The following is a 12,475-nucleotide window of genomic DNA, read 5'->3' as shown; positions in this document are numbered from 1 at the left end:
TAAAGCCAATTGGGCCTTCAAGCTGTGTTCTCTAACACATTAAAATTAGTACTTGCATTAAAAATGGACACTGGATTAATTGAAGAGGCTTCTCTTTAATGCCTACTTTTTAAACTGACTTATTCTAAGACACGTGAAGGTACAATAGCTTACCTACGCACACATGCATGCACTCACAAAAAAAGGTGTTACAAAACTGATAAACTGATAAAAGCATCCTTCAAACCAGTGTAATGGTTGGCAGAAAAAGTGGTAGACTTTAACTAGAGGGGTTTGAAAAGAAATGAATAAGCTAAAGGTAATTTCAGCGTTAAAGGTTACAGGCTTTTGTATGGTCTAGAAATATTCTGGAACCATCACAACAGAAGATGGACTGATGATTATTCTGAAGGATTTGGATAGAAATGAAGTATTTACAAATATAGTAAAAATAAATAAATAATATAAAATAGATCTTTAGGTTATTAAAAGCTTACACAAATCTATTCCAAAAATAGAAACAAACATTAGTAGAAAAATCCAAAATTTTACACAAGTTGCCACAATGTAAGTTCACTAACGCAAAAATTATAAGGAAGTGGCATTCAAGAATTAAAAATCAATCTACAAGAAAAGTCTGAGAAATAACTTATTTAACTTCATGAAAAAGTGAATATATATATAGACCACTACTGAGAAAGAAATCCTGAAAACAATTTCATGCTTTTATCTCGCAAGAGAAAATTTATTTTCAGTAGAAATCCTTAGTTCTAACACTCAACCATAAAGATTGGTGTATCATTTACAAGTTCAAAAGTTCAAGGAAGATGCATTGTTCATAACTGATATCTTTCTTTGACAACTTCTGTGAGATGCATTGTTTCCTGATGTCAGGATGGATTTTGGATAAACAATTTCCTTCCCTACTCCTTTACTTCCATACTGTTTACTGTTCTACCTCTGTGTCCCAAAGTTCAGCGTGTTAACGGGCATGATAAACAAAAGACTGGCCTCTTCTTTATGTCAATGTCAAGGTAGAGTAACCCAGTGATCCCAATGGAGACATTCCATTTTACACATCCAGCTGCAATACGAAAATGTCCTAACATAGCAATGCCAGATTGGCATACAAGAACAACGCAATGCTTCTCATATTGCACATGTGTATCAGTTTCTAAATGTAGGTGATTAGTGTAAGATTTTAATCAAGTTAGGCCTTGAATTTTACAAAGTTTAGCTAACAAACTGAATATTTACTTACTGTACATCTTACTGACAACCCATCTGCTGAACTGACTTCTCTAAAATTCACAGTTGAAAAGTCTAATATCAGATACCCAAATGGGCCCTCAGACAGAGTTAGATCTAATTATTTAGATCTAAAATATGTATCTGGAAACCCAGAGGAGCTTTCCATAGTTTCCATAGAACTGAATTTCTTGCACACTCCTTCCTCCTTTCATTTAACTATTTGATTTGTCAGAAAAATAGTTTATGTTGAAATGCTAACTGTTAATTCATAGGAGGATAAGAGTGGTTGTTCCGGATCAAACCCCAGATATATCTAATCCAATTCTGAAGTCCAGTTTGAGAAAAGCCAGCAGCAGAGTCTTTGAAAAGAAACCCAGAACAGGAGACAGACACGGGACAGTCACCAGTCCTGTGTTTGCATCCGGCTGATTTCTAGGAACTGTGCAGCCTTGTTTCCCAACAAAAGCAAGACGCCAGGTGAAACTGAAAACTTGATCTCTCTGAATAAATCATGAGAGATGGAGAAAACACTGCTCACTGTCAACTGTTCTCTTCAGTTTATACTTCCATAATTCCTCTACCACTTATTTTTGACTTGCCTTCTTTCTCAACAGTGCGAAGTTGTGGACTTCTAAAAATACTTTAGTTCCTCTGAGGTGTTTTCACACCCCAAATTACATGAAAACCACAGAAGAACAGAACTACAGAAGAACATAAGGTCTTAACTTATAGATGGTTAAGCTATACGTTGTTTTTTGTTTTTTTTTTTGTTTGTTTTTTAAAAAATTCCATACCAATCATTGTTGTTTGTCCAAAACAAATTAACAAAATATCCAAACAGCACTCAGCATTGCCAAATACAGAACCAGGAATATATCATTAAGCATCAACGTCAAATCAGTTCATCTCTGATATTTATGGCCCTCAAATCTAGGCTCTTGGATAAAAAGTCATTTCATGCATATCTACATCTGCAGAGGTTCCAAAGTCATCCTTACCACTGAAGTCTGTAGGGTTCTAAGATAAATGGGTAGAAATATTTTTTTATATAAATGGGTAGAAATATTTAAATTATTAACAGCTTCAGGCAAAAATATGATTCTGCTCATCACTTTCTCTACAGACGTAAAAGAGAGTAACATTTTTACTGCAATGGTTTTATTTAATTTTCTCATTTTCATCTAAGGATATAGATGTTCACAAATACCAGCTGGACAACTGAATAGCAGACTCCAACAGGGTGAGTACAATACAAGCATCAGCACAGCCTCCTCCTTAGTACCTACATTTCTCAATGTAAGAGAGATCCCCTACGAGTAAAATATTTTATGATTCTATTCTATGATTCCGTGTCTTTAGAGGGACGTTCAGCCTCTACACTCAGTCCTGGTCTCCTTATTATGACAGGAAAATTTGGAATGCTATATGAAGAAAGACCACTTATCCGTGACAGATTGCTCTTCTGTAAAAATAAATATCTGAACAAATATAAGGCAACATCTTTGAACTGATGAAGAACTCAAGGTCATTAGTAATCTGCCTCAGATTTTAATATGAGAATCAAAAGGTTTTATTTACGTACTTTGAGATACCCAATTTCATCAAGCATAATAATTGTGAAAATAGAGGCTATATGAATTTTCAAAATGGCACTTGACATTATTTCATACCTTATTTTTTTTGTAGGATGAAGAAAATAAATATGTATGCCTTTCAGAAGGAAGCATAAAACAAACAAACAAACAACAACAACAACAACAAAACTTACATAAACCTAGGAAGATATAGTGACATCTGGTAACTGAGAAAGCACACAACTTCCTTTCACAGTTCACTGATAGCCATGAAGCATGATGAACTCTGCAAGTCCTACAGTTTACTTCAGAAATTGATGGTCTGGTGACAGATAACAGCAGGTACAGTTTGCAAGAAGCCAGTGTATAAAAATCCTTTCTGGTTTATGTGTACGTGGAAACATACGTGCATACTTAGTGCTGGATACTGTTAATCTGTAAACTGATGCTACTTCTATCTCAAAAAGTCATGTTTTATACAATGTTCATGGTTTAGTTGCTCTTATCTTTATCTTTAGGATTGAGAGTAGTTGCTCAATTCAATGTGTTCTGGCAACCAGAAAACAAGCCTATAACACAGGATGAAATCTTGTACAATAATGCAACTTATTTGTAACTAGATGTCATGGTCAACTAACTAAAATTTAGATGAACATGCAAGCACTCAACCTACACTGTTAACTGAGGCTTATATTTCAAGCAATTCAATTTCAGACTGCAGCGATACATGTCCTACACAGCTCCATGGCCTTGCCTACCTACAGGGTTTTTCTTAGCTGTAAAATCTAGCTCTTGGCACGGTCATAACTTGTTTTCGAACTTACCACTCCATTAAGATGAATGAGTAAGTTCACTTCTCTGTCAATAGTATTGTTTCTGTCTGCCTTGCTACAGATACTGTAAGGCACCATGCATTGATTTACGGGGTAAAGAAAGACAACCTAAGAGTCTTGGAACTATATAAAAATATCCTTCTGTTTGAGGAAAGCAAACAAAACGATAAATGCCAACATAATAACAGTAATTTATAAGACTGGAGTATATTAATTCTCTGAAAATCCCTCTTTAATAACAGAAAATTCACCATTAAGGATGAAGAGGAAGGGCTCTCTGGTTACCAAGTTGGATTAATAAATGTATTCCCCTTCCACATTTTTCCCCAACCTGACAACCCAATGAAAACATTCCTTTGGAAGTTTGCATTAATGCTGATATGCTTGTAAATACAAAATAGAAGACCAAATATTTTAGATAGTAAAGTTAAGTTATAATTATGATGATAATTAATGAAAAACCAACAAGTATTGCAACGGTGCTTCCAAGACGTATACTCTGAAATATCACCTTATGAAAATATAAGATTTATTTTTTTTTCCTCAGCTAACTACACAAGATTCAAAAAAAAAAAAAAAAAAGAAATCTTTGTAGCTGGGATACCAAACATAAGTAACTGGTACTTTAAACTTATCCATTTAAGTGTTTACACAATATGCAACTGCTTTATTGTACTCATTTTCTTTCATTCAATTCATGTTTTTAGAGAAAATCATCATTAAAAGTAGACTTTTTTGGCTAACATTTTATTATTCGGGTGGTGTGGGTGTTCTGAATCACCTGTATTAATTCAGCAAATTTAAATTTCACATGTGTTTGGATGAGTTAGATTAATCATTTGATTTCCATGGTACACTGGCAATACCAAATATATTAGAAGTTCCTCCTTTTATTAGAAGTTTTGAATCGAAGTGCAGAAAGAGAAGTTAACTCAGAAGTTAAGAAATTCATCAGCATTATATGCAGCCAATACCTCATTACCCAAACATGTTGAGAAAAGTTATGTCAATATCAAAAAAACAAAACACATCATCCTTGAAAGCCTTTTCTTTGGGCTAAGCTGTTTTGGTAAGTTTTCCCCATTTTTAACTAGTTTTTGAAACATTATTTAACTATCACTAATTTAATCCCAGGAATATCAAATACTAGTTCAGAAACTTACTTTAAAATGACCTAATCTAACTTGCATTACTTAATACAAATTCTTTACCTTTGATGCATAGAATGTGCCATGGTTATTCTATCACACATGTGAATAAGTTTTTTTAGACAGCATTTATGTCTTGTAAGGCCTTGCAGTAACATAAAGGCATTAGCATGCGCTAATGAATGGGACATAAAAAGAAAACCGTGTCGTGCTGCTGTGAAAATCTGATGTCTTCTAAGACAAGAGTAAGGGCAAACTGTAACACAGCACTGATCTGGCTATATGTTATCCAACTGCAAGCTGAAATTATACATCACATTCAGTACAGAAGAGGCAAAGGAATAATATCACTTGGAATGTCACTACCACGCCTGACTCTGATTCTTCAAGGCATTTGTGGCCAAACTATCACATTTTCCTACTTTCCTGATATTTTATGCTCTCTTTTTACTGTTAGCCATGTACGTACAATGAACACTGAAAATGGACTGTAAAACAGAAGTGTGAAAATATATGAGCTACACATTTGGTAGTGCTCCACAACTAAAACCAGTTTGTTTTCTCATTACTTTCCACAATAGTCATTTTCAGCACTCCTTTCAACAGTAACAGGTACAATAATTTCTACCAGAAGCGACGTTCGGAGCTGCCCTTCAGCTCCCGTATTTTCACTCACATCACACTAAAACCCTATATCAGGAAAGCTAAATTGTACAAAAAAAAATAAAAAATAAAAAAAATAAAAAATAAAAAAAGGAAAGACTGACTTTAGGAAGAGATGCACCCTACATTCTCCCCAACTAAGTAGAGAGATGTGCATTAAATAAGCAGTTAAGGAAACGCTCTGCTCTCTCTACCCAGATGTTCAGAACGTATAACACGATGTTTCATGATCAGTTACCGTGTGTTTTTTTTTTCCCAGTTCTATCTAACAAAATTTGATACCGTCTGAATGTGCGATGCAGCCTTATCCTTACTTCTCTAAGTAGGGTGATTCATTTTTTAAGCCACGGGCGTTTTCCTTCAACACAAGCAACGTGACAACCTGGGCAATTAAACTACCGTCTTCAGGAGGACCTGAGGAGCATGCACCTGTGCCAAAGCCTTTAGAGGGGATTTTTTCGGGCCGTGGGACAAAAGCCCGCAGCGCTGAGGTGCTGAGGGCAGCCACGCATCCCTGAGCAGCGGACGAGCCGCAACCTCCTTTAACGGGCGTTAAGCTCCCCGAAACCCGCTCGGAGGGCGCTTCGCTCCCGGCAGGAGTCGCGCAGACCCTAAAAATTACACCATTTCACGTCTACAAACGCTACCGCTCCCTGTCAGCGGGAGGAAACTTCGCGGCCGGGGCAAGCAGAGCCGCTCGGCCGGAGCCCCCCGCGGGTCCGGCGGAGCCCCCCGGAGTGGCAGAGCCCCCCGCTTCCCTCCGGGAAGACCCCCCCCGTCCCCGTAGCCCCCCTCGGGAAGTTGTCAGCGGGCCCCCCGGCGCCCCTCACCTTGGTTGGCGGCTCCGTGGCCGCCGTCGGCGGGGCGCGCAGTCAGCAGGGGGAGGAAGAGGCCGAGTCTCCAGAGCAGCCCCCTCGCCTCACGACACCCCATGGCTGGTCCCCGCCGGGCTCCCCTCGTCCTCGGCCCGCCGAGGCGCCCTCCCCGTCCTCCTTCAGGCCAGCGGGGGACGCCGGGGGGGCCCCCCGAGCGCCCGCCGCCCCGCCGGGCTCCGGCGCATCCACCGGCGGGGTCCCGGGGCACGGCGGCGGGCGGCGGTGCCGGCAGCCCCCGTGCCGCCCTTCCGAGGGGGGCGGCGGCGCCGGGAGAGCTCCGGCAACCGGGAGAGCCCCGGCGGCAGGGAGCGAGCGAGCCCCGGCAACTTCGAGGCGGCGGCGGCGGGGGTCGCGCCCCGCTCCTCCCGGCGCCCTCAGCCCCGCAGAGGCTCCTTCGGCGGCTCCGTCCTCGGCGGCTCCTTCAGCGGCTCCGTCCTCGGCTGCCCCCTCCGCCGTCCCCGCCGCGCGGGGCCCCGCATCCCCGGCCGGAGGCAGCGCCGAGGGGCTTCAGTTTGCCATGGCGAAGGGTCCTGCCCCGCCGCCGGGGGCGGGGAGGGGAGAGAAGAGGAGAGGAGAGGAGAGAAGAAGAGGAGAGCAGAGCAGAGCAGAGGGGCCGGCCGCTCCTCACGCTCCCCGGGGCATCAGCGCAAGTTGCGCGGCGGCATCCCCGGCCGCTCCGCCGCCGTGCCCCGGCTCCCTCTGCGCCTCTCTCCCCCCGTCTCCGGCTGCCTCGGCGGAGGGGCGATCAGAGCGCGGGGCGGCTCCGCCGCTCTCTCCCGCTGCGCCTCGCCGCGGTTTTTGGGGCGCCGCTGCTCCCCCGCCGCCCGCCGAGCGATGGCGGGGCCGCCCCGCTGCGCCCAGCCCGGCCCAGCCCGGCCCGGCCCGGCCCGGCCCGGCGGCTGCCGGGTCCCCGGGAGGCCAGCGCGGCCCCCCGGCAGCCAAACGGCGCGGGGGGAGCCGTGGGAGCGGCGGCGGCCCCTCCTCAGCCGCCCTCCTGAGGGGAGCGGGAGCCCTGTGCGTGTGTGTGTGCGAGGGGAGAGGAGGAGAGGAGGCGCCCCCTCGCCTCGCCGCTGCCGGCAGCCCGCGGGTCGCATGCGGCCGGCTCGGCGCTAGAGGGGGTTAGTCGACAAGGCAAAAAAAAAAAAAATAAGTACCCAAATGGGTACTGGGGGCTGCGGAGTGCAGGGGGCACAGGGGACAGCGGGGACCGCCCGGCCGCGGGCTGGCTGGAGGCTGCCTCTCGGAGCTGCCCCAAGGGAGCACACATCCCTGTGGTGGCACCCCCAGCTGCACCCCCAATATTAACTCTCTTCTTCTTTCCCCTAACTCAGATCATAGGGCTGGGGACGCCGACTCAGCCAGGAGGCCCAGGTGACTTAGGTGAGTGTCTGCCCTGAGCAGAGCTGCCTGCTGCTACCCGCAGCAGGGAACGGACACTTGGGATGGGTTCGCTACGTGCTGCACGTACAGCACACCCCAGGGGCCAGGCCATTGCGGGTCTAGTTGCTTTTCTTTTGGTTGGTTGTTTTCTTTAGTCCATACAGCATTTCGGTTTCTGGGTTTGTACAAAGACAGAAAGAAAAAAAGCAACAAGAAGGTAATCACATCCACGTCTCTGAAAACAACTTCCTAAAATCAGGTGTCTAAATCCACATGTAGGAGAGCAAAAGCTGTCTGATTCCCAAGGCTTATGAGTGTCCATAAATCCCATTGAAGTCAACGGGTAACACAGCTACAATATACTACACCAGAGGATATCAAAGTTCCTGCTGAGGTACCTAAAGAGACATTCAGAGAAGTTATATATTGAAACAATTGCTTTGTAATGCAAGAATAAAGAATTTATTTAAAAAAAAAAAACAACAAACAAACAAATAAATAAATAAATAAAACAAGGATCAGCTCTTACATCAATTATTTTCAAAGGTGTTGCTCAATAAAAAAAAAAAAGTCAACACAGAAATATATATTTTTATTTTTGTGAAGTGAATCTTTCCAGATTACAGCTGGCCTACAATATTGCAATCTTTCCGACATTTAGCTGAACAACCTCCTATAAGGAAATTTTATTCAAAAAGAAAGTTTAACAGGAAAAGCTTAAGGAAATATTTATATATAGCCAAATACTGATTAGTATTTTTCCTTAGTTTCACGGTGGAGGTAAAAGGAGAAAGTTCAGTTTTTAGCATTTCATCTGAATTTCATTATGAGACTTTACAGGCCACATGGTAGTGTTCTACTTTAGAAATAACAGGGTCAAAAGGCACATAAGAGTGACATTACAGAGATAGTACTTCTGGGTAATGAGTGAGAATTTAGATTCTTTATCTGCTCCAATTCTCAGTTCAGTAGTAAGATGCTTTCCAACCAGACTGACAGAAGAAATTTGTGCAGGACATCACATATAAAGTCTCCCAAATTCAAATGGGTCATTTGGTCCTCATGCATAATCAATACAACTGCTTTTCACCAGCCTTTGAAAAAGAGTTGTCATGTGTTAAGGCAAAAGTGCACTTCACACAGAGAAAGTAAACTGAGATTCCTTTCCTCACATCTGTTACCGTATGACACAGGTTGGGGCTTTTTATGATAGTTTTTTCTCAGATAGCCCTCGTAACGCATGTGTATATATGTTTGTATGTGTATCTCCACTCTCGATATGCACTCCACTCTCCATTAGTACGTATTTGCATCACCATATATATCTGCATAAACATCATGGGGGCACATTATACATCTATTCTTACTTGCCATCTCGCCATTAATGAAGTCAAATTAGTTTTTTTAAAGCAGCTTAGAAGGTCTGGTTTACTACTTCCTTTACTTTTATGTACCAGTTCAGAATACAGCGGAATACAAAAAGGAGGCAGTAAAAGATGTGATAGGAACATAGACAAACTCTTTATATGTCCTCACATGCAAAGCACAGTTTAGCGTCCTGATAACCTTGAACCTCACAACCCAAAGGAAGCAGTTAGGGAACAATTAAAAGAGCATTTTCTCTGACGAGTCCATTCACCAACATTTACTTGCTTACAGAATTTCTGGGGGAACAACTTTGAAAAAACACCTCTTATTCATTTATATAAAAATTAATTTTATAATTATGTATTACCATGAGATCCAAATTAAACAAATTAAATCTTAATTGTTGCACTTTTACCTTTCAGACATGCAAACATGCTAAACGTATCAGAGGAAAGCAAAAAATATATAAAATGTGGAGTCCTATTTGTATACACTTTTTTTTTTTTTTCCCTGAAATTTAGAGCCACTTAGTATTGTAAACTGTAAAACAATAAATTTATTGCTTGTGCATAACTGTACCAGCTGAAACAAAGAATAAAAAAACACAGTTTGAATATCTTCATACTCAGTTTTCTAAAGAGTATACTTTTCTATAAGCAAGGAAATCCATATGTTCCTATTCTTAAAAAAAACTTTCATATATCCTGGGAACAGAAAAAATACCCATTCTATCTTCAATGCTATTTTCTTAAACAGAGAGATCATTTTTCTTTTGAAAGCAAAAAAAACCCAAAACAAACCAAAACAAAAAATGATACAGCATAAACATAGAATTACACGTAATAGGCTGTCCTTTCTCGTTTGTGTAGCTAAGTATACATAATTTGTCTTTAATGTACCACAGTGTTGTTAATTATAACAAAACAAGTTGTGACTTCCTGGAAAAAAAGCAAAGCTATTCCTTTTTCATTAAAAGTTCCCATAATATAGAGCGTTGTGTTGTGTGTTAGTCCTTTGAGCCATCATTCACAACTGCATGTGATTTACTGTGATCAAAGTAAACATTTTAATTAAGACACTGACAAAGAACAGATTTACAATAAACTTAAAATGCATTTTCCATGCAGCAGTCAATGGAATTCTGTGATTTTAAAATTACTCTAATATCTGGACCAAAACACCTGCCTTTGGATGTTTTAGAAGAGTAACACTCACACTTCCTACCCTAAACTATAACATGTATACTACAAAAAAATATAATGTAATATTGATCCCTTAAAGTCTGAGCCAACAGCTTTTTTAATGAATAAAAGTCACTGCTGATTTGGCAGTGTAACAAGAAATGAAACTTTTCGTAGTATATCTCCTACTCAGGGCTCTAAATTGCACTTCCCATAAAACTGAATGTGAACTCCGTTTTGTTTTACATGGTATTCATGTTTCTATAGAATTAGAATAATAAAATTTTTGTTTGATTAAGCAGGCCTTTTAGTTAACTATTATCTTTAATTTTCTACTAAATTTAATGACACGTTGACACTAATCACCCTGATTCTTGTCCTGACTGCTATAGTCTGCAAATATGCTTATGAGCAAATGTGCAGCAATTCACATGAAATATTTGCAGACTATGACACTTCTCTATGTTCAAAATATGACCCTCCCCAACACCAAGGGAAAAAAATGGAAGGTTCATAAAGTTTCAGGTTTATTTCCTTCATTACGATTGATACAGAAAAAGATAATAAAAGAGAAATGGATTGTAGTAAAAAAAAAAAAAAAAAGAAAACTGTATATTGAGAGAAATCTGATAGAAAAATACCTGTACTAAACTAGGTTAAACATGTATTTGAATTCTGGCATTAAAAATATGCTTTGAAGTACAGAAGTAACATCAACACTTTAGTCATAAATATACTGTGTTGTGGAATATTTGTTACAAGCAACATTTCCTGTACACACAGGATCCTGAAAAGTCATTTGCAAAGTCTTTCCAGCTAATTATGTAAGTTATGTTATGTACCTCTTTCTTTTCCGTTGACTTGTATATAATACGGACCTATTTCTGAGCACACTAATTCTAATGCTCTGCATCGTGTAAGAAGGTGCAATTTAATTAAGTGACAATGAACCAATTATACTGATCAATGTTTTAGGGAAATTACTGACAAAATGTGTAGTATAGTAGCTTCATCCCTATCTTTTTACATGCACAAGCTTTGAATTGTCTCAAATTATTTTTACACTAAAACTACAGAATTAGGATGAATAAATTATATGATGTACAAAATCATAAAATGTTATACATTTTTCAAAATGTATACATTACAGTTACAGAAGTTGTGTCTATGTGACAAGTCTTTCTCAATCTCCAGAATTTCCTTTTCCATTTCCACATTAATTCATAAAATAAACAAAATATCAAAATTGTAAAGGGGGCGATCCAGGCAAATCAGTTCACATGTTTTTTTTACTTGCAGTTTCTACAAGTAAATCTAATTATTTGGATTAATAGGCAAAGCAAAGGATACAATTTCAGAGGTTTATATTTTGTAGGAAAGTCTAATAATAATAGAACTGCCCTGGAATTCTTTCAAGAATAACAAATTGCTTGGCAGTGAGTATTTTCAATATTTGAATTTAGTGAGTGGAATCATGCTGCAGCAAGGCAAAGGGATTCCAGAATTCCAGATAAAAGCAGCAGAATGAATTAAGTTAAAGATCCTTAAGCAGAAGAATTGGTGGTCTGGACCACAAAGGTAACTATCATGGCCTCACTGACAATAGAGGAGCAAAAGTTTTCTTCATAGGCAAGGGCGTGTCAGAGATTTAGGTATGACTCTTGTTTAGTAGAGCATCCAAATTAAAATGCAAGAGAGAGCAGAATTATATACTAATCAGGCTTGGGAGTGCAAGAAAGGTAAGCTTTTGTATAAGGGCTTTATCCATCTCCATCAATTAAACAATTCCAGCTGATTTAATTGCAAACTGAGTTGGGTCTCAAAATGATAAAAGAGTTTTATTCATGAAAAAAATGCTTTGGAAAAAAAAAAATGTAGTTACTAAACAGCAAATCAGATTCTATTCACACTACCCAAATAGTCCCTTTGACATAACTAAGAGTGATTAAGTGAGGGCATACTTCAAGACTGTGTCTGAGCTGTTTATCTCCTGGAAGTTAGAAGACTTACACTGCACTCTGACAGCACATAAAGTCTCCTAGTTTTTGTTTGTTTGTTTGTTTTCCTAAGAATATTTAGAACCAATTAATGATAGTAGTGAAATATTTATTTAGCAATTAGAATAGTAAATATAACCATTACTGAAGGTCTGATGTTAATATTATAAACATTCTGGGTTACAGGTACCAGATTATATGCCCAGTTTTAAGGATCTAAATTTGA

The 12,475-nt window shown here is 40.0% G+C and overlaps 1 protein-coding gene across 6 annotated transcripts in view; it reads right to left on the bottom strand.

The window, feature by feature from the left end:
- EPHA6 (EPH receptor A6) overlaps positions 1–7,365 on the bottom strand; it is a 520,880-nt gene extending 513,515 nt beyond the window's left edge. For 2 of the 6 annotated variants that reach the window (XM_038183870.2, XM_072025089.1), the window contains exon 1: positions 6,279–7,363. In XM_038183870.2, the coding sequence (XP_038039798.1) occupies positions 6,279–6,381 (103 nt within the window). In that variant the 5' untranslated portion in view covers positions 6,382–7,363. Of the gene's footprint in view, positions 1–6,278 lie in introns of all 6 variants that reach the window. The other 4 variants (XM_072025075.1, XM_072025125.1, XM_072025112.1 and 1 more) reach the window with 3 other exon arrangements.
- Positions 7,366–12,475: the final 5,110 nt, after the last annotated feature.

This window comes from Anas platyrhynchos, chromosome 1 (assembly GCF_047663525.1).
Source record: "Anas platyrhynchos isolate ZD024472 breed Pekin duck chromosome 1, IASCAAS_PekinDuck_T2T, whole genome shotgun sequence".
Classification (NCBI taxonomy): Eukaryota; Metazoa; Chordata; class Aves; order Anseriformes; family Anatidae; genus Anas; species Anas platyrhynchos.
The sequence above is the reverse complement of the archived record's forward strand: the minus strand, read 5'-3'. Positions and strand labels throughout refer to the sequence as shown.